This window comes from Crocodylus siamensis, chromosome 10 (assembly GCF_052110815.1).
Source record: "Crocodylus siamensis isolate JL-2025a chromosome 10, ASM5211081v1, whole genome shotgun sequence".
Lineage (NCBI taxonomy): Eukaryota > Metazoa > Chordata > Crocodylia > Crocodylidae > Crocodylus > Crocodylus siamensis.
Window position 1 is genome coordinate 41,551,072 of NC_143404.1, and position 22,443 is coordinate 41,573,514.

The 22,443-nt window shown below is 46.4% G+C and overlaps 1 protein-coding gene across 1 annotated transcript in view; it reads right to left on the reverse strand.

The window, feature by feature from the left end:
* The window catches only part of LOC149856500 (fer-1-like protein 4), a 120,551-nt gene that overhangs the window by 45,781 nt on the left and 52,327 nt on the right, over positions 1–22,443 (reverse strand). The window contains exons 20-25 of the mRNA XM_090065282.1: positions 21,967–22,054; positions 17,442–17,558; positions 14,763–14,915; positions 13,163–13,349; positions 12,292–12,416; positions 11,653–11,787 (exon numbers count right to left, since the gene is read on the reverse strand). Of these exons, the coding sequence (XP_089921408.1) occupies positions 11,653–11,787; positions 12,292–12,416; positions 13,163–13,349; positions 14,763–14,915; positions 17,442–17,558; positions 21,967–22,054 (805 nt within the window). The remainder of the gene's footprint in view (positions 1–11,652; positions 11,788–12,291; positions 12,417–13,162; positions 13,350–14,762; positions 14,916–17,441; positions 17,559–21,966; positions 22,055–22,443) is intronic.

The following is a 22,443-nucleotide window of genomic DNA, read 5'->3' on the forward strand; positions in this document are numbered from 1 at the left end:
TGAAGCTCTCCAAATCTTTTCTGAATCGATTCAGAGAGCTTCAGAATCAATTTGGACCTTTTAACTGGTCCCAATTCAATTTAGATCTGGAGATTCAGCCACCAAATCAGGCCAAATCTCCTCCGAATTGAATTAGCACCCAAAGCTTTGCACAGCCCTAATGCCTTCCACTCCAAGTGAAAGCATACACCACTACAGTAAACCAGGTTCATCATCTACAAAATGAGAATTACTAATAATGTGTTACTGAATACTAGCTGTAAGTGCCTAGCTCAGTGTCCTACAGTTGCAAAAGCAACTTTAGCTTAAGGCTTGCAGAGTGACACTTATTGTTACTCACAAGGCTGTCTTTCTATTCCTGAAGTTTTCTGCTTTGCTCTTTACAGCTCTGTGAGTGAATGAGGCTGAGCTCTAATACTGTTTTTTCACTATACGACCCTGATTCATTTGTTGGACCTGAATGAGACAGGGGTCCTATGGGAAAAAAACACTGTATGTGATTGGTTATAAATGTGGCTGAAGAAGGCAGGGTAAATTTGCACCTTACAGACAAACTAGATCAGAGATGCATAAGTTTTTCATAAGCCTCAGCTTACTTCATCTGCTGCTTATAGATGTCTGATTTAATTTGTCTGTAAGGTGCAAACATACCCTACCTTCTGCCTGAACTGACATTAATACAGCTAACTACCTCTGCAGGCATGAGACAGAGGAGACAGCAGCCTAGAGAGCAGGAAGTACAAAGCCCCAAGGACAGTGGCTCTAGGTCCACTGCATCAAAAAGGAAGAGAAGAGTGGTGGTGGTTGGTGACTCGCTTCTGTGAGAGATAGAGGCACCAATTTGTCATCCAGATTTCGGGGCCTAGGAAATGTACTGCCTGCCTGGAGCCCAAGTTCAGGATGTCACAGAGTTTGACAAAGCTCATCCATCCTTCAAACCACTACCAGTTCCTTTTTGTCCACATAGGAACCAAAGATACTGTAAGGAATGACTGAGCAGATCAGAGATGACTATGAGGCTCTTGGCAAGAAAATTAAGATGCTTAGAGCACAAGTGGTGTTCTCATTGATTTTTCTTGTGAAAGTCAGGGGTCCAGGTACAGACCAGCATATCCTGAAAATGAAAGTGTGGCTGAGATGGTGGCATTGATGTGAAGGCTTCAGCTTCTGCAACAACAGGAAGATGATCTTGAGAGGAGGACTGCTATCAAGAGATGGGATCCATCTCATGAGAACAGGGAAGAGCATCTTTGGACATCATCAGGCCAACCTAGTAAGGAAGCCTTTAAGTTAGGTTCCACAAGGGAGGGTTATTAGGGCTGTGCAAAATTTCACCACCAGTCTTGTTTCAATACTGTTCTGACTTGTTTCGAGGTCAAAACAGCAAAATCAAAAAGAAACAGATATATTCAAAACAGGCTTGAAACAAAACCTCCAAAGATGGTGCGATCACCTACCCTGGAAATTTTCAAGTGGAGACTAGACAGTCACCTTGCTGGGGTCACCTGACCCCCAGTTGTCTTTCCTGATTGGTGCAGGGGACTGGCTTTGCTGGAGAGGCATCAATTGATGCATGCCAGGGTATTGTTGGCCCTGCTGGCTACAGCATCGCACTGCTGGCTCATGTTCATACTGTGGTCAATTATTACCCCCACGTCTATGGTGGCAAGTGATGGGGGATCTTCAGTCGTGCTGCCTGATGAGAAGCAGCAGTTGCACAGGCACCCATGTCATGAGTTTTGCTGGTTAGCATCTAGGGGTGCATGACCCAAAACCTTAACAGCTGGCAGGCTTCGTGACCTCCACAGGGGCTAGAAGGCCTGCAGCTTTCACCCTGCTGTGCCTTAACACACAGTGTCACCCATGTCACGAGTTTTGCTTGTCCGCAGTTTGAGGTACAGTTTCCCCCAAACCCGTGCACCCATCTCCTTGAAACTTGACAGGCTTTGTGGCCTCAGCAAGGGCTAGCATGCCTGCAGTTCTGACCCTGCTGTGGCTTAATACATACACATGACATAAGTTTTACTTTCAAGAATTTGGGGTGCAGTTTCCCTGAACCCCCTGCATCTATCTCCTTGAAACTTGGTAGACTTCATGCCCTCGGAAGGGGCTACCATTCCTATAAGTTTCATCCAGATCAGGCCAGAAATGACAAAGTTCATAGAATCATAGAATCAATGAGTCAGAAGGGACCTAGACAGATCATCTAGTCAGACCCCCTGCCATGGGCAGGAAGGAGCACTGGGGGTGGCAGGGGTCATAAGACCCCAGCCAGGTGCCTATCCAGTCTCCTCTTGAAGATTTCCAGGGAAGATGAGAGCACCACTTCTCTGGGAAGCCTATTCCAGGCTTTGGCCACCCTTACAGTGAAGTAGTTCTTCCTAATATCTAACCTAAACTTATCCTCCCTCAGCTTGTGGCCATTGGTCCTGGCGACTCCAAGGGGGGCCCTGGTAAACAGACTTTCCCCAAGTCCCTGCTGGTGGCCCCTGATAAAGTTGTAGGCAGCCACAAGATCCCCCCTCAGTCTCCTCTTGTGGAGACTGAAGAGATTCAGGTCCCTCAGCCTCTCCTCATAGGGCTGGCCACAGAGGCCCTCAACCATACGAGTGGCCTCCTCTGGACTCTCTCCAGGTTCTCCACGTCCCTCTTGAAGTGCGGCGCCCAGAACTGGACACAGTACTCCAGCTGTGCCCTGGTCAGTGCCTCGTAGAGGGGGAGCAAGACCTCTCTGGACCTGTTAGTGATGCCCCTGTTGAGGCAAGACAGGGTGTGGTTGGCTCTGCCTATTGCTTTGTCGCATTGCCAACTCATATTCATCCTGGAGTCAATCCTGACTCCAAGATCCCTCTCTGCCTCTGTGCTGCCAAGAGGGTCAGCCCCTAACCTATAACCATAATGCTGGTTCCCTCTCCCCAGGTGCAGCACCCTTGTTGAACCACATCCTGTTCAGATCTGCCCACTTCTCTAACCTATCCAGGTCTGCCTGGATGCGGTCCCTGCCTGCTGGTGTATAAAACTGATGTGGATCAGGTGAAGGAACACCTTGAGAATCTGGACATTCACAGGTCTGCAGGACCTGATGGAATACACCCAAGAATCTTGAAGGGGCTGGCAGACATCAATCCCGAGTAAGCTCTTTGAAAAAATTATCCTGGCACACATCCAGGAGGGCCTTGCGGGGGAATGCATGCTCAGGGGCAACCAACATGGGTTCATCAGTGGCAGGTCTTGTCAGACCAACCTGGTGGCCTTTTACGATCAGGTCACCAAATCATTAGACGCAGGGGTTGCTGTGGATGTAGTCTTTCTGGACTTCCGGAAGGCTTTCAACACTGTCTCTCACCCTGTCCTCATCAAAAAGCTGGGAGACTGTGGTGTCGATGCCCACACGGTCAAATGGGTAGCCAACTGGTTAGAGGGCCGCACCCAGAGGGTGGTAGTGGATGGGTTCTTCTCGACCTGGAAGGACGTGGGCAGTGGGGTTCCGCAGGGCTCGGTCCTCGGGCCCGCACTGTTCAACATCTTCATCAGTGACTTGGATGAGGGGGTAGAAAGCACCCTGTTCAAGTTTGCTGATGACACTAAGATGTGGGGGGATGTGGGTGCACTAGAAGGGTGCAATAGGCTACAAGCTGACCTTGACAGGTTGCAACGGTGGGCGGATGAGAATAGGATGGGGTTTAACACTGATAAGTGCAAGGTGTTGCACATGGGGAGGAATAACCGGCACCACACTTACAGGTTGGGGAACTCCCCTCTTGCCAGCACGGAGATGGAAAAGGATCTTGGAGTCGTCATTGACTCCACGATGAACATGGGCCGGCAGTGTGGGGAGGCAGTCAAGAAGGCCAACCGTACCCTGTCATGCATCCACAGATGCATCTTGAGCAGGTCCAGGGAGGTGATCCTCCCCCTCTATGCGGCACTGGTCAGGCCGCAGCTGGAGTACTGCGTCCAGTTCTGGGCACCACACTTCAAGAGGGACGTGGACGATATGGAAAGAGTCCAGAGGAGGGCCACTCGTATGATCAGGGGTCAGCAGGGCAAGCCTTATGAGGAGAGGCTACGGGACCTGAACCTGTTTAGCCTCCACAAGAGAAGGTTAAGGGGGGACCTTGTGGCCTGCTACAAACTGGTCAGGGGGGATCAGCAGGTATTGGGGGAGTCCCTGTTCCCCCGTGCGCTGCCAGGAGTGACCAGGAATAACGGTCACAAGCTGGCGGAGGGTAGGTTTAGATTAGATATTAGGAGGCGCTACTTCACAGTCAGGGTGGCTAGGGCCTGGAACCGGCTTCCAGGGGAAGTGGTGCAGGCTCCTAGCCTGGGGATTTTTAAAAGGAAGTTAGATGAGCACCTTGCCGGGGTCATCTGACCCTGGTGCTCTTTCCTGCCAAGGCAGGGGGTCGGACTAGATGATCTTCCTAGGTCCCTTCCGACTCTAGCTACTATGAAACTATGAAACTATGAAACATCATTGCACACCCTTTGGCAAGAGTTACTTGAAAATTTGTGGTGCTCAGGTGAGGTCCCAGAAGACTGGAAAAGAGCCAACATGGTCCCTATCTTCAAGAAAGGGAGGAGGAATGACCCAGGGAATTACAGACCAATCAGTCTGATGTCCACCCCTCAAAAAACCCTAGAGAAAATTGTCAAGGGATCCATCAACGCCAGACTAACAGAAGGCAAGCTTCTGAAGGCCTGCCAACACAGCTTTGTGACTGGCAGGTCTTGCCTGACCAACCTCCCTAGGCAGTATATTCCACTGCTTCACTGTTCTTACAGCCTTTTGGCTAGATTGGTCACATGCTTGAAAAATGCCTCATCCACCTCCTCTTTCAGATCTCCTCCTATGACCAGGTGACACAAGCCCTGGACAAGGAGATAATGTAGATGTCATATATCTGGATTTCAAACAAGCTTTTGACCTAGTTCCCCATGTTGTCTTCTTGGCTAAGCTGGGGAACTGTGGCCTTGATCACCTTATGGTCTGATGGCTAGGTAACTGGCTATAGGGTCAGACCCAAAGAGTACTAGTTGACGGGAGCAAAACAACATGGCGCACGGTGAGCAGTGGAGTCCCTCAGGGCTCAGTACTTGGACTGGTACTCTTTAACATCTTCATTAATGATCTGGAGTCAGGAGTCAGATGTGAACTGGCAAAGTTTGTGGATGACACCAAATTATGGGGGAGGGCAGTTGCCCTGCAGGACAGGCTGGGGATACAGGCCAACTTGGACATGCTGTCAAGGTGGGCCGACCAAAACTGGATGGCCTTCAATGTTTAGAAGTGTAAGGTGCTCCACCTCAGTAGGAAGAACTCTCAACACACTTACAAGCTTGGCAGTGCTATGCTTGCTGGCACCATGAACAAAAGTAACTTGGGGGTCCTGACTGACCACAAGATGAATATGAGTCACCAATGCGATGTTGTGGCTGGCAAAGCAAACCGAACTCTGGCATCTCAAGCAAAACCAGGGATGTCATCCTCCTGCTTTACTAGGCCTTGGTGAAGCCACAGCTGGAGTACTGTGTCCAGTTTTGGGCCCCACACTTCATGAGGGATGTGGAAAAGCTTGAGAGAGTCCAGAGGAGAGCCACTCATATGATCCAATACCTGGAGGGCAGGCCATATGAGGAGAGACTTAAGGATTTGGGACTCTTCAGTTTGGAAAAGTGAAGGCTCAGCGGTGACTTGGTAGCAGCCTACAATTATATAAGAGGGGTACATCAGGACCTGAGAGAACAGCTGTTCACCAGACCTCCCCAAAGTCTAATGGCCACAAACTCCAGGAAGACCGATTTAGACTAGACATAAGGAAAAAGTTCTTTACGGTGCATGTGTCCAGGGTCTGGAACAAACCCCCACCCTCCCACCCCCTCCCGAAGTGGTGCAAGCACCTACTCTGGACTCTTTCACAAAATGTCTGGATATTTTTCTTGCTGGAATAACTTGATCCCAGCTGACTTCCTGCCTATGGTGGGGAGGCTGGACTTGATGTTCTCACGAGGTCCCTTCCGGCCCCTAATGTCTATGAAATTTATGAAGTGGTGCAGAAGGGAGGCAAGGAGGTCAAAATGTGAAATACATCTGATGCATGTTTACAAATACGAGAAGCACGGGGAATAAACAAGCTGAGTTGGAAGCTGAAGTCTGTGAAAAGAACAATGACTTCCTTGACATCACCAAGACCTGGTGGGACAGCTCTTACAACTGGAATGTTAACAGGAAAGTTATACTTTTTAGAATGACAGGGTTGCGAGAAAAGGTGGTGCTTTTGCCTTGTATGTCAGAAATACGCACATTTGTTCCCTGATTTAGGAGGAAGAAAATGGCAAAGCAGAAAGCAGTCAGGTGAATCTGAAAGGTAAAAGATGTGGCACTGATATAATGGTGGGGACTTATTACAGGCCACCAAATCTGAAAGAGGAGGTGGATGAGACATTCTTCAAGCATGTGACAGATCTATCCAAAAGCTATGGGATGGTACTGATAGGAGACTTCAGTTTTCCAGACATCTGCTGGAAGAACAATGCAGCCAAATATATAATGTCTAACCAGTTCCTAACTTGTGTGGAGGACAATTTTCTATTCCCCAAAGTGGAAGAAACAACCAGGGGATCATTTATCTTGGATCTTGTTCCGACCAACAGGGAAGAACTAGTGGAGTTGTGAAGCTAATGGGTACTTTGTGGGGACGAGATCACAATATGACAGAATTCCAGATCCTGAGACAGGGAAAACATTAGGTCAGCAAAATTAGAATGCCAAATTTAAAAAAGGCGGATTTCATCTGATTCAAGGAGCTAAAAGGTGCGGTGTTCCAGTGAGAGAGACTGAAGGATAAAGGTGCCCAGGAGGGCTGAGAGCTAAGAGCACAGCACTGGAAATCCAACAAGAAACTTTTGAAACATTATGGAAGCACAGAAGCAATGGCAAGGACCAATGGGGCTGCACAAGGAGCTTCTAAAATGCCTCAAATGCAAAAAGGAAAGCAATGAAAGAATGGGCAGAGTATTAAGGAAGCATAGCAGGAAATTACAGGAACCTGGAGGGACAAAATCAAGAAAACAAAGATAAAGAATGAGCACCTGGCAAAGGAGGTTAAGGACAACAAGAAGAGGTTTTAGAAGTATGTTGGCCAGAAAAGAAGAACAAAGGAAACTGTGGGTCCTCTGTTAACATGCCAGGGGAACTCCTAATTGAAGATGCAAAGGCAGAGCTACTCAACAGCTACTTTGTCTCAGTCTTCACTAAAAAATTAAGCTACAGCATGGGTGACACATGCTCCCCCCTGCAACCAGGCTCCCTGATGGGGGAGGGGGTCCCCCCATGGCCAATCCTGCCAAACAGGAGTCCCCCACCCTGCAACCAATCTCGCAATGGCCGACTGCTGCAGCTGCTTCCAAGAATGGCTGTGGCTGCTTCTGGGAGTGGTTGCAGCGATTGGCTGGTGCTTGCAGGGGAGGCACTGGCGCTCCCACCTGCCTCCCCCTGCCCATCTCCTAAGCGGCAAGTGCAGCCACTCAGGGGGTGCACTGGTGCCCTCGGGGGTGCATGTGCACCCCCATGCACCCCTTACATGCACCACTGAGCTGCAGCCAGACACCTAATAGGTACGGACCTAGTGAATTCATGGTGGAAGTGGGGTATACTGTGGCTCCTTTAATCTTGCAGGGTCCCTTGCACTCCTGCCACCCCCTGCTGATTGGTGGAGGGGCCCCACTTGTAGCTTGCTCAGCCGCAGGGAAGTGAAAACTGTGGTTTAAATTATGGTGCCATTTTTTCCTCCTACCGCTGATTAGCTGAGGGACCCCAGATGGCCCTGCTGTTTGCTGCTGATTGGTAGGGAAGCAAAAATGGTGCCATGTTTAAAACCACAGTTTTAGCTTCCCTGCTGATCAGAAGGGAGCAGCGGGACCCTCTGCTAATCAGCAGCTGGGGGGGGGCTGGGGGGGAAGGGGTGAGGTGTACACAGGGGAACATGCAATATTAAAGGAGCCGCTGTGCATTCTACCTCTGCCATGAATTCAGAAGGTCCCAACTAAAGAGATTATTTTGACAAAGAAGGGGACAAGTTGAGGGGAGATAACAGAAGAGGCTATCAGAGAACTTCTGTTGGGTTTGAAAGAATTGAAGGCAGCAGGGCTGGATGAGCTTCAACCCAGGGTCCTGAAGGAACTGGCAGAGCAGATCTCAGAGTCCTTGGCAATGATCTTCATGAAGTCATGGGAGACGGGCCAGGTACCAAAGGACTGGAAAAGCGCTAGTGTAGTCCTCCTCTTTAAAAAAGGCAAGAAGGAAGACTCTGAAAACTACATACTAGTTATCCCAGGGTTGGACAAAATACAGCCAACAGGCGAAATCTGGCCCACCAACTGACTGGATCTGACCCGAGACTGCCCCTGTGGTGCTCTGCATGGAGCCAAGCCCCATCCAGTCCTGCCACAGCAGCTCCCGCCACACTCCTGCTGGCACCCACCAGCCCAGGCCCTGGCCAGTGTACAACTTCTGATGGGGCTGTTCCCAGTGTGGCTGCAGCTGGCCAGGTGCTGCTGTGCTCCCCTTGCTTCAGTGGACGCCGCCCGGCTGAAGCTTCCCCCCTGCCCAGAGTGGTGAGACAGAAGCAGGAGGAGGAGCCTCCACTGGAAGCAAGGGAAGCACAGCAGCACCCAGCCAGCTGCAGCTTCACTGGAAACAGCCCTGCTGGAAGCTACACATACTGGCCAGGAACTGAGCTGGTAAGTCTGTTCTGCTCCCCTTGCCCCCAGCTGTGGCTTTTGCTGTACAGGGAGTGGATCACACCCTTCCTGCTCCCAATCAGTGTTCCTGACCCACCCAGAGCCCCATAGAGAGTTTTGGTGAGTTGTTGGGTGTGGGGGGAAGGGTGCTGTAGCCCATGACAGCTGATCAAAACTCCCTGTGAGGCTCCTCGGGCTCAAATAATTGCCCACCCCTGGGTTAGCCTCACCTTGGAAGTTACTGGAGCAGGCACTAAGGAAGGTCATTTGTAAGCACCTGAAAGAGGGAGGCCTGATCACAAACAGCCAGCATGGATTTATGGAAAACAAATTGTGTAAAACAAACCTTTCCTTCTTTGACAAAGTAACAACTTGGATGAAGGGAATGCTGTAGATACAGTGTATGGGGATTTCAGCAAGGCTTCTGACAAGGTCCCACACAATCTTCTCATAAACAAACTGGAGAAAGGTGGGCTGGATAAAACTACTTTAAGATGGATAGATAACTGGCTCAATAGCAAAGGGTAATTATTAGCAGGTCCATGTTAGAATGGCAGCAGGCTTCAAGCAGAGTGCCACAGAGGTCTGTCCCGTGCCTGCTGCTGTTCAACATGTTTATTAATTATTTAGACGCTGGCATAAAAAGCTTCTAGAGCAAGTTTGCAGATGACACAAAACTGGGAAGGACTGCAAACACATTGGAGGACATGAAGGCAATTCAGAAAGATCTTGACAGGTTAGAAACTTGGGCTAGAGCTAACAGGATGAAGTTCAATGAGGACAAATGCAAAGTGCAACAACTTCAGGAAGAATAATCAAAAACAATTATAAAATGGGTCACACCTGGCTGGCTAGCAGCACTATGGAAAAGGACTTGGGAGCCTTGGTAGACCACATATTCAATATGAGTTTTCAGTGTGATGCAGCCACTCAAAAGGCAAATGCAGTTTTGGGATACATCAATAGAAGCATTAGGTACAAGACACAGGAGGTGATAATGTCTCTGTACTTGGCACTTGGTTAGGCCTCATTTGAAGTATTGTGTGCTGTTCTGGGCTCCACATTTTAAAATGGATGTGGAGAAATTAGAGAGGGTACAGAGACAGGCAACAAAGTTGATCAAGGGCTTCAAAGGCAAGTCATACGAGGAGAGGCTGAAGGAGCTAGGCAGGTTCAGCATGCAGAAAAGGCACTTAAGAAGGAACATGATAGCAGTCTTCAAATACTTGAAAGCCTGCCATGAAGCAGAGGGAAAGCATCTTTTCTCTCTTGCTGCAGAGAGGAAGATGCTGGTCAATGGCTGGAAATGGCAACAAAGTAAGTTTAGACTGGAAATCCAGAAAAACTTCTTCACTGTAAGAACAGTGAAGCAGTGGAATATACTACCTAGGGAAGTTGTGGATTTTCCATCACTGGAGGTGTTCAAGAACAGGTTGGGCAGCCACTAGTTGAAGATGATCTAGGCATAGATATGCCTATGTTCTACCACAGGTATTTTCCATGTTTCTGGGCTTTGGTGATTACACCCTCCTCCCCCCCGCCACCACTTTTCTGCTATATGTGTCAGGGTATTTTTAAGCGTTCCCAGAAGCATTGGGTGTTGGCTACAACCAAGGCTGGGGACTTTGACTTCGGTGTGCCAATGCTCCTGCTGGGACTGAAGCCAGAGATTCCTGACTAGAGGGTCAGACTGATCACCATATTTGGGGCCAGAAAACAATTTTACCCATCATCAGATTGGTTTGGACATGAGGGTTTTTGCTTTCCTCTGTAGCAGGGGACAGACAGGGCCCTCTACACAGGACCTCTTGAGCATATATTGACAACATTTTCTACAAGTAGGATATTGGCTAACATGGTTCCCCTGCTTTACCTGTGGCAAGGTAGAGTGTTAGATCTGTGTTGTGTCAGGGTTGATGGCAGTCTTATGCAGAATTTAAATTATAGTTTGTGTGTCATGGTTTGGATAGGGATGATCCTTCCTTAGGCATGGGATTGGACTAGATCAGTGTTTCTCAACCTGTGGGTCATGACCTAAAAGTGGATCACAAGAATATCTGAAACAGTCCCAGAAAAATGCACAAAACTGAGGGTTTCCCCTTGCAGGCTGGCAGCATTCTAGCCTGCAAGGAGGTGGTTGGGGCAACTAGAGGCAGCAGGCACATGTACAGCTGTGCACACACGCACACACATGGCCAGCATGCAGCCCCAGCAGTTGGATGCAAATAAGTATATGGGGAGTGGGGGTTGGAGGTCCAGGGCTTCAAAGCAAAAGTTGCAGTGGTTCTTTTGACTGAGGAAGGGAAGCTGAGGTGGTGAAAGGCTGAGGCCACATGAGGTAAGATTCACTTAGACTAACTGTCTGTGGTCACTTTAGAACTCTACACCAGGGCACAGCTGGGCCACATCGTGTTCCTGCTATGAATCCTGGGGCATGGTTGAGCTGAAGAGATGCAGTAACCACTCCTACGCTAAGGGAATGTTCAGGTTGGCAGATATGCCTATTTTGCAGAACAGAACTCAGTGTCTGGTTCAGCCACATCTGTGAGCCATCTCCCTTCACCTCCTCTAGAATCAACTGGTCCCCTCTGGCTTGGCTAAATTTAAAAGAACTCAAAGGAAAAAATGCTATCTTACAAAATCAGGTAGACTGATCACAGGATTTAGCAAGAAGCCTGGCCCAGGCTTAACAAGGCTGCCACTACTAACAGTTCTGTATTACTTAAAAATTGCCAGTAGAGGTAGACTCTCCCAACAGTGTTGCCAAATAGAATCAGTGCACTGGTACATATGAGAATAATACACATACACACACACACACACACACACACGTTATCTCGGTTTTCTTCAAACTCTTTCCCATGCTGAGACTTAAGAGGGGGAGGGGCAGAACATTATTATTGTACTTACAAATTTATTATAGTCAAATATATTGATGATAACAATTGGCGTCTCAGTTTTCAAGTCTTCTCTCTTTCCATCAATAACAAGCTGGTCAAACAAAAGCAATTCATTCCACATTGGGCTCAGTGTCTCCTCCAATGTCTACATGAAGACAAAGGAAGATTAATGGAACTTGCTACAGTTCTTGGAATTTAATCAAATTTGCACATACAAATAGCCTTTTAAGGGAAGAGTGAGGGGTGTGGATAAGAAATACAACCCTACTGCAGTATGATGGGGGGGTTGTGCACACTAACATGTTCAGTGCAGTGTGTACATGTCCAATTCCTATGAGAAGCCTAGACAATAAGAACATGAGATGAGAGCATTCTTTTAGAACTTACCAGTTCGTCAGGCAAGCTCACTTTAAGACAATGTATGCTAAAATAATTTATTGCCAAAATTTCCTAAATGTACTAACACTGCTCAGAGGGCATGAAAATGTCTCTCTATCAAATGTTATTAAAATGTAAGACGATCTCCTCAAGCACTTTGAGTGATACCAACTTCAGACATTACAGTAGGGAAAGCATAATCTGTCCCACAAATGAACCTCCTGGAGCATATGTGATAGACATACAGTGCAACCAAACAGGAGGGCCTTACCTGGGTGGTCTGGCACTGTGTTGAAAACACCACTCTTGCAAATGGATCTGACAGGCCATTGTCATCTGCAGGGAGGATTCCCCGCGCCTGGTATAAATGTGCTCGTAGCTGGAAATAGTTGAAGTCTGGCAAGAAAAAAAGAGCAAACCTCTCAGTTTCCCAACCAAGTCTTCATATAACCGGTGTATACATACAAACAGCACGTCTAAGCTAGCTAAGGGCAAGTGAAGTATAGCATGGTGAGGAGGGTAAGTGTCTTCTGAAGTTGCTTGGGTCAAGATATCTCCAAGAGTGCATATTTGGTGGCCCTATTGTCCCCTCTGATAACCACTGCCCTAGGGTATTTGGAATGTTAAGTTTTGGAGTGATTTGCTATGAACATGTGCCCCTTGAAGAACTCAGGCCTCAGCAAAGCTGGTGAACTTCTGGATAGGTTTTGCACAGTTCGTTCATTCTGCAGCCTACCACTAACAATGCTGGGCTCACCAAGCAATCACAGGGACTGTGTGAAGCCATATTTTTCCCTTTCCTCTTGCCAGTGCAGGGAAGTTGGGAAGTCTCTGTGGCATTCTGCTAGAACTATAAATCCTAGAAAACAAATGGTTCATGAGCAGGGCTGAAGTGCTCTCTTCTTTCTGACTCCAAGACTGATGGCTCCATACCAATCCCAAAGAGGTAATGGTTTTTTTCTAAGGAGGTCTAAAGTACTGCTGTGGAATAGGCACACTCCACAGGGGATTAAGAAGGAAAGTATGTACAACAGTTTCCCTAGTGCTTGGAACTGGACATTCAGCAAGGCCACCTCAGCTCAGCACCCTCCTGAATGTGGTACGGACAGGTCACAGGTGGCATCAATGCAGCCTGCACTCACCATCCCTGGTGAGCCGGCTGGGTGGTATGTGTGCTGGAAGCCGTGCTGCTGTCTGCTGACCATTTTCATACAGAGGTTTAAATTCCTCAGGCAACTCTGCACTGCAGTTCTTCGCATACTTTGTTACTCCAAGCCACATATAGATCTCAAGTTTGGCAAAAATCTCTCCAGTGCTTGAACCTGGAACCTTGGAAGACAGAAAATTAATTTCACTTTGGATTCAGACATTAATGGCTCATTGTTGGTGTAGCTGGTAGCAAGCAGAGCATTTTCCAGATGGTGAGAAGCAGAGATATGGTAGAACCAGATTTTCTATTTCATGGGAAATTTCACAAGTAGATTTTTTTTCCATTTTGGAATGGAGCAGACAAAAATGTTTTAAAACTTTCTCAGGAAGTTCATACTAACAACATTATGCTCCAATTTGAGTTTAATTATTTATAGAAATAAATTTGGAAACCTCTTTCCAAAACAAAAACTAAAGTTCCGTTAAAAATGTCACAATGGAATGTTTAAAATTATCCAAATGTGTGTTACATTTTTCCAAAGGAAACTTGTAGAAATTGAAATGCCTCTGTAAAAATGTTTTGTTTTTAACAAATCTTCATTTTCTGACAGAAAAGCATTCCATCTGAAATTCCTGACTGGCTCAATGTCTTGGCACAAGAGTTTTGTAACCTCACAAGACAAGGGGATGCAAAGGGAAGGAAAAGAACACAGCAGAGGGACTGAGCAATGATAGATGGTGTCTATTTAAAACACTTTTAAAACATTCTCAGTCACTGGCTGATTACTGATAGTGATTTGGTGTCAATGTTCCTGAGAACTGAGGCTCATCTTTCTTGGGCCCAAAGCTAAAGAAGAGCACTTTGTACCCAAAAGCTTGTTTAACATCATTCCCTACAGTTAGTCCAATAAAAGATACCATCAAAAACATCTTGCTTCTTTTCATAACAGAGAAAATGTAATACAAATACCATGACTGAAGATACTAACTGTTTTGCATTTACAAATAATTAAGTCCAACTTATTCACATAATTTGCACACAAAACAATAGCTGTCAGACTGAGGTCTGATTTGCAGAAATACTGAGCACTCCTAAAGTTCTCTGAACTTAGAAGGAGTACGGGTTCACAGCACTTTGAAGATAAGGCAAGGGAGGTGTGCCAATTTACATGTAGGCATACAGCTGTCCATGGACCAAAGGCCTTTGGGATTGAATCTTTGATCGGGAGCATCCTAATAAGTCCCAGCAGCTGGACAAAAGCCATCTGTGTTGGATATCTCATTTTGTGATGGAGATTCCCCATTGATCTGAATATTGGACATTTCCCAAATAGAGAGGAAAACCCCTACTCTGAACAGTGTTTTTGAAAAGCAGAGATAATAAGTGAGAGAAGTGAGCTGGTTTTCAGCAGCACAGGAATTCATATTTTTGGACCTGCTTTAGAAATGATCAGGATTCTCATCACATTTAAGTAGCTTTGATTTTGCTGGTTTTATAATTACTTTCCCTCACACAATTAAAAATGAGTTGAGAGGGGGAAAAAGGAGGGCCACATGGAATAAAACAAGCAGAAATCTGGTTAGGATGTTTACCTTTAAAAAAACAGTCTGGATCTTAGCACAGTCCTTGCCTTTCTCTTCTTCCACCACAGAGTAGAGGACATTCTGTGCTGATATTCTTGCATATGCCACACGCTTGTTATTGCTGAACATCCAGATTAGGACATCAGGGAGAGTACACTGGGGCTGGAAGACAACTTGCAATCTCAGAAGGAATGTCACAGCAAGGGGCTACTAGGGACCTAATCCTGCTTCAGCTGAAGATAATGGCAGAACTTCCGCTGATTTCAGAGGCAGCTCCTGGCTGCTCAGCACTTACGAAAATCTGGTAGTTAAAGGCTGAACTTTAGGGGCACATTTTTTCAAATCTTAATCATGTAATATATTCTAATTTCTTTATTTTATACAATGTACCAGGCATATTGCAAGGCCAAGCTCATTTTGCTGAGAAAACTTCATTTCAGTATTTCCTCTAAAATTGTATGCCTGTAGCTGTAATGTTACATTAAATTCACTTTTACATTTCCTGGAAGTTCTTAGAGAGAGAGAAACAGAGAGATTTGTTTGTGTTTGCTGCAAAACATTTGGAATATCTAGTCATCTCTGTTTTACTTGGAAGACCAGAGAAGTGGAGTTTAAAACTTCTGAGGCCTCAGATGAATGAAGTGTCGAACCTTTTCTCTGGTGCATTTCTCAGGTGATAGAAGGCTTACCTATATAAGAAAAAGCATTCTTTGCAGTTATAGCAATGCAAACTGTAAAAGTGCAATATAAGCAAAAAGGAAAACTTATGTCACAGAAACTATGGAGACAAAAGCAATGAAAAAGGAGTTTTTGTTTGTTTAATGATACTGTACTAAAATCTCATCCCTTCTTTATTTCTCAAGCTTCAGATTTTTTTATGGCTTTTCATTCAGTCAGTTTTCTAGTAAGAATGTTTGATAACAGATTTCATAACAGAATCAGAAGTGACATGATAGTTCTAACATAAAAAAAAATCTTTAAAAAAGTTTTCAAGTTGTCACACACAGGAGAAACACAAAGGGCAGACAACTTATTTCCTCCACAGGCACTTGGAAGAGAGAGAGAAAGTTAAAGGTTTGCTCATAGGTATCTGTACATGAGCCCAGAGGCTGCTCCAATGCACTGTAATTACAGTGTACAGGAGCAGACTTGGTAATTACCGTGCTCCAGCCAGCCTCTGCATCTCATGTATCAGCATCCCTGAACTTCAAAATGAGGGCACTTTAACTAAAGCTTGTTCGACAACCTTTAAATAATGCAACTCTGCCACCATTTTGAAGTGTAGGGACTCTGATACACGAAACTCTGTGGGTGCTCTAATTAAAGTGCCTCCCCACTCACCCCTAAAGTTCACGTAAAAACGCCTATAGTTTGTATTGTGTGCATTTCTTCACACAAGCATATGTAGAAACACACACAAAAGATAACAAGAGGTAAAAATTTAAATCATTTAAGTTATTTCACTCCATTCTGTGTGATGCACTCATTTCAGAATTAATGTGGCCAAGGCTGGCTAGTTATAATTACTTCACAACCAATTTTAATCACCTTGGGCATTTTTACATGTGCTCTGGAGGGGGAGGGGAGCACTTTAATTTCAGCAGCCCCAAGAGCAGCTCTAAGTAAAAAGCCTGCAGCATCTCATGCATCAGCATCCCTGGACTTCAATATGGCAGTAGGGGAGCTTTCACTAAAGCTCACTGAATGAGCTTTAGTTAAAACACCCCCACTGCAATTCTGAAGTGCGGGGGCACTGATACGGGATCAGGGACTCATGCATCAGTCTGACATCAGGGACTTGCAAGACAAGCCACACAAGGAGAGGCTGAGGGACTAGGGCCTCTTCAGCCTACAGGAGAAAAGGCTGAGAGGGGACTTGATAGCAGCTTACTGCTACATCAGGGGAGTACAACAAGAATTTGGTGAACAACTGTTCACCAGGGCACCCCTGGGGAAGGCCAGGAGCAATGAATACAAACTCCTGGAAGGCCGCTTCAGGCTCAATTCCAGGAAAAATTCCTTCAAAATCAGAGTGTCCAGACTGCGGAACAAACTCCCCCCAGTTGTGGTGCAGTCACCTACCCTAGAAACCTTCAAAAGGAGACTGGACAGTCACCTCGCTGGGGTCACTTGACCCCAGCTGTTTTTTACTGCCTAGTGCAGGGAGACTGGACCCAATGATCTACAAGGTCCCTTCCAGCCCCTAACAATCTGTTAATCTATGTGGAGACTGCTGGAGTGTGCTAATTAGATTTTAATTAAAATTCCAAATTTGCAGAGCATGCCTAATAAGAAACCCATTGATGAGAGGCCACAACCAAGCCCATGCCGAGACTGAATCCAGATTTTAATTATATGCAGCCACGTAGAAAGAACTAGACCTACGTGTCAGTCTGGACTGGGAGAAAAACAAGAAACACAAACAGAGTGGGATCATTTGATCCTGCTTGCAAATCACATGGATGTACCTGGAATATTGTTCTATCTCACCTTCTTCAGCTAGTGAAAGACCCTCTTTTCAATAGGCCTCTTCCATGTAACACATCATTTTCCAACAGCCTTGGTTCTTTGGCTGGGTCTACATAAGAACTCAATAGGGAGTCTTTAAATACTAAAAGAATTTCAGTGTAAGAAAATGGACAACTCAACAGAGGATGAGACTCCACACCACCTTACATATAGATGTACCTCTTTAGCCAGGAAGCGCAGCTTTCCCAGGATTCTCTTTGTCTCATTCACCTTCTCCTTGATGTTGGCTCGAGTCAGCCGTCTCCTCAGGCGGAGCCCCTGCTTCGCACAGAGGACCTGAATACAGAGTGCAAGCTTATCACTTGCCTGGCCAGGACCCTGGTGTCCACAGAAGCAGTGGAAAATGCTGAGGACCTTTAAATGTCCTGGCAGTTGCCACATTTCTGGATATAGCCTTTTGGTCACATGCATCCCAGTGTCATCTTTTGTGCTCCCCTAGAGAGACCCCAGCCTGCACACAATGATTTCCCCAACATCTCTCTTATTAGTGCTCTGCACCCAGCCCCACATACCCCATACAAACTGATTCACTGAAGTGTGGTTGCTTAGCCACGATGGGGGGGGAAGCTGGCCCCTCATGCCCAGCCTTACCACTGCACTGAAGCCAAAAGATAGATCACAGAAAAGTAGGGCTGGACAAGACCTCAGGAGGTCATCTAGACCAGCAGTAGGTCAAATATGGTCTGTGGGCCCACCAAAAGATTTGATCCAGCCTACAGGTGGATGGCTGCCAACCCATTGGATTTGCCCCACAGGTGGCCAGCGGCTCTAGCTCCAGCTGCTACATGGTGCCAGGCAAGTGGGCAGGGCTGTTTTTGACATGCTAGGTGGGCAGGTGGTACTGCTTCCACCCAGCAGCATCAGCTATTGATGCAGCGACATCGGCTGTGGGCCCAGATGGGTATTTCTGCTGCAGCAGGAGGATGGTGGCATCAGCTCTGGGTGCAGCCAGCAGGTTTCAGAGCTCTGATGTTGAACCTACCAGCAGCATCCACAGCTGATGGCACCACCCTCCCACTGTGGCAAAAGTTCCTGCCAGTGGCATCAGCTGTAGATCCAGGCAGGAGCTTCTACTGCACCAGGCAGGTGACAGTGTCAGCTGTGGATACTGCTGGCAGGTTCCATGCTGGGGCTCCAGAACCTGCTGTCTGCACCCACAACTGATGCCACAACCCGCCTGCCCATGCCAGAAGTCCCACCTGCCCATGCCAGAAGTTAGGGAAGTCTGGATCCCTAACTGAGCATCAGGGCTCCTGATGAACTATAGCTCCAGCTCAGTTTCGGGAGGGGTTGGGGGAAGAGAAAGAGAGAGAGAGAGAGAGATGTGGCCCTCAACAGGTCACCAAAACTCAATGAAGTGTCCCTCCAGCCAGAATCATTGCCCACACCTTTTCTAGGGCAACCCCCTACTCCAGGGAAGACCAACCAACTAAATCAACCTAGCCAAGTATTTGTGTAACCTGCTCTTAAAAATTACAAGGATAAAAGATGCCACAAACTCTCTGGTTAGCCTGTTCCAATGCTTAGCCACTCTCATAGTAAGAAAATTCTTCCTAACCTTCAATGCAAATTTACATTGCTGCAATTTGAAATTGTTACTCCTAGTCCCATCCCCTCTGGCCACAAACAGCAATATATCATCATCCTCTTCACAACCATCCTCCAGGCCTTTGAAGATAGTTTTAAAATTCCCTCCTGGGCTTCTCTTCTCCACACTAAATAATGGAATTCAGCCTTTCCTCATAAGCTGCATTTCCCAGAGCTCTAATCCCTTTCATTGATCTCCTCTGCACTCTTTCTAATTTGTCCACATGTGTTTTGAAACAGTGCCCAAAACTGGAAACAGTATACCTGGAGAGGCTTCACCAGCACTGAACATAGCAGAAGAATCACTTCCCTTGATTTGCAAGGGATGCTTCTAGTAATACAGCTCAGTATGTCATCCTCTTCCTCCCCAACGCACACACACGCACACACTCTCTCACACACAGACAACAACAACATATTATTGGGCCATATTCAGCTTATGGTTCTCTATGACTCCCAGGTCTCTTTCTGCAGTACTGCAGCCTAGCCAGTCCTTCACCAGTCTGTATCAGACCCTTAGGGAACCCACGCACTTGGCATCTCTCCTCAACTAGAAATCAAACCACTGATGGCCACTTTTTGAGCATGATGATTTAACCAGTTATGTGTCCAACTTAGAGTGTATTTCCTTAACTTACTAATGAGAATGTTATAAGACAGGCTCAAAAGCTCTGTTGAAGTCCAGGATGCAAAAGGAATGGATATTTAAAAGGCTGGTGGGTCCTAATGCTGCTGGGAACTTTATTTTACTTTTAGGCTCAGGAGAACTTGAAGCAGTGGATCTGGGAGAATGATGGAAACCTGTAAACACAGAGCTGGGTTTTCATAAATTTTCACAACTGGAATATTTCCCTGGAACCCTCTCCTTTCTGATATACCTCCTGACACAGGTCCCAAGATCATTGCAGATGTCCATCCTGCAGTCAGCACTGAACTGAGCTAGGTCCCCCTCAAAGGTAACTCAAACATCTCTCTTTTGGTGCGTCTTTGTGCATTTGTTAATCCAATGTTTGGAAGCAGTGCACACCATGATAGTCACTACTAATCATGCTATGCAAAGGGAAGAATAGCAAAATGCATATATACAGAACAGGAGATAACAGCTAGGCTAAACCATTGTTGACAAAGATCTGGGTACATCACAAACTTAATGAGCCAGCAAAGTGACACAGCTGCAAAAAAAATTTAATTTTGAGCGGCATTAACGGGAGTATTAGGTGTAAGACATGGGAGGGGACCGTACTATTACTCAGCACTGGTTAGGCCTCAGCTAGCATACTGTGTATAGTTCTGGGCTCCACTTTTTAAGAAGGATGTGGAGAAGTTAGAGAAGGTCTGATATGTAACTTCTGGCATCTCTAAACCAATGATGGTGGATGCCATGGAGGGTAAGGAGCAAGGAAGGTCACTTTAGATATACCCTATAGACCATCCATTCCTGCCATTGTCAGAAACAAGATACAGGGCTAGATGGACCACTGATCTGACTCTGTGTGGCGCTTCTGATCTTCTCAAGGTCCAGATGTGAGAGACAAAACTTATAAAGGGCTTGGAAGGTAACATATATGGTAAGGTTGAGAATGCTAGGCATATTTACCTTGAAGAAAAGGAGATTAAGGGGGCACATGATAGCAGTCTTCAAATATGTGAAGGACTGCCATAAAGACAACAGAGAATGGCTATTCTCTCCTGCCACAGAAGACAGGACATGAAGCAATGTTTAGCAATTGCAGGAAAGTTTATTTAGATTAGATCTCATAAAAATATTCTTTACTGTTAGAATAGTAAGGCAGTGGAATATACTTCTCAAGGAAGTGATGGAATCTTCTTGACTGGAGGTTTTCAAGAGGAAGCTGAAGAAACAATGGTCAGGATACCTGTGTTCATGCAGGGGCCAGGGCCAGATGACTCCTGAGGTTCCTTCCAACTACAATTCTGTACTAGGTACTTTCAAGGGGCTGATGTCTAGAGCCCTACATAATCTTGGGCTGGGCTCCCTGGACACCATACCAACAGTTCTTCTGAAAAGAGATGACTGTGCCTAGATATGTACTAAGATTTATAATGAACCAGGTTCACTCATAAGAATATCCAGGGACATATTACCTCTAAAGGATTATACATTTCTAGAGATACTCATCTGTAAGAGAGTTTATGTCTTAAACCAAGCATTGACTGACAGAAATAGGAAGAAACTTCCTCTTGGAATAAATACTGCCCAACTGTCCCTTAAGAAACAGTCCACAGATTACTCAAGCACTTGTTCTGGCTACTCTTGTTGAGTGTGGGGGCAGGGTATTCTAAGGTGATGGTTATAGAAAGGTGTGATTCACAGCTGTGCTGGTAAGAGAGACAAAACCAGTTCTTTGAACCCACATCAGCTCTACAAAGGTCAGTAGTATGGCAAGGATCAGTAATCACAGATTCCATTAGTTCCAAAGTATGTCACATACTCTGTGAGTCTGTATAGTATGAGGTTTATGACCTTCCCCAGTGGCTATCTTAAGCTGAGGCTGACAGTGGCAAACAGTGTCTTTAGCCTTCCAGGGCCCTGATCCTGTAAACTGAACCCCACCAGAATCAACAAGTCTGCCCACATAGAGCTCCACACACCTACAGAGCTCCAGAGACTTTTCAGGAGGATGTAGTGAGAGGCATGAAACTAATCACTACAGAAATAATACAGCTCCTGCAGAACTGGCAGGTGTCAGTGAGCTTTACAAGCACCCTGCATGAAGACGTGGAAAAGGAAGATTGATCCAGAAGTTACAGTACTAGCTTCACACCTGGAAGACCTAGGTTCATGTTCCTGCTCTGCCATAGGCTTCATGTGTGACTTTGGGCACATCATGTAGCCTTTCTGTGCCTCAGGCTCCATATGTACATGGAGGATAACAGCACAGCCATGCTTCAAGATGCTCCGATATGCTTATAGCATGTGTCTTGTAAGTACCTAAGACAGACAAGGTGATGCTGCAAGACTGAATTCTGACCATCTCCCATGCTGGCAATTCTAGCTTCTGCCACCTCCTGAACTCTCAAAATTACTGCCCATCCACTGGTTCGCCCCACTCCTCATGGACTATATACAACTTACAATGTTGTGTGTTAGGGACTTCATCCGACATCTGTCGAGGTTGTTTGGACGTGTCATTGTTTTTCTCTCTGCATTTAGTGAATATTGTCTGCAATGAGAGTGAGAGAGAGCGAGAGCATGAACTCTGGTCCAAGGGCTGCAATTTCCACATCCCACAGACAGAGCAAGGCTCAGTATACAGGGAGTTATACAATCTGAAACACTACTATAATTAAAGGGAAACCACTAAAAGCAAGCAATCGCTCTGAAATGCAATCCCTTCTATCAGAGGCATGACTATTGGTATCTATGTGCTGGGCAACAGCAGGGGCAGGGACAGAGGCAGGGGCAGCAGCATGGGTTGGGCTAGCTGTGGCAACAGCGATAGCAGCTACTGTTCCTGTGCCCCCTCACAATGGTGCCCCAGCTGCCCACCCCTCTTTATGCTACTGCCTTCTGCAGTTATAAATCGTCCCTAAATGCACTATAGCTAAAAGG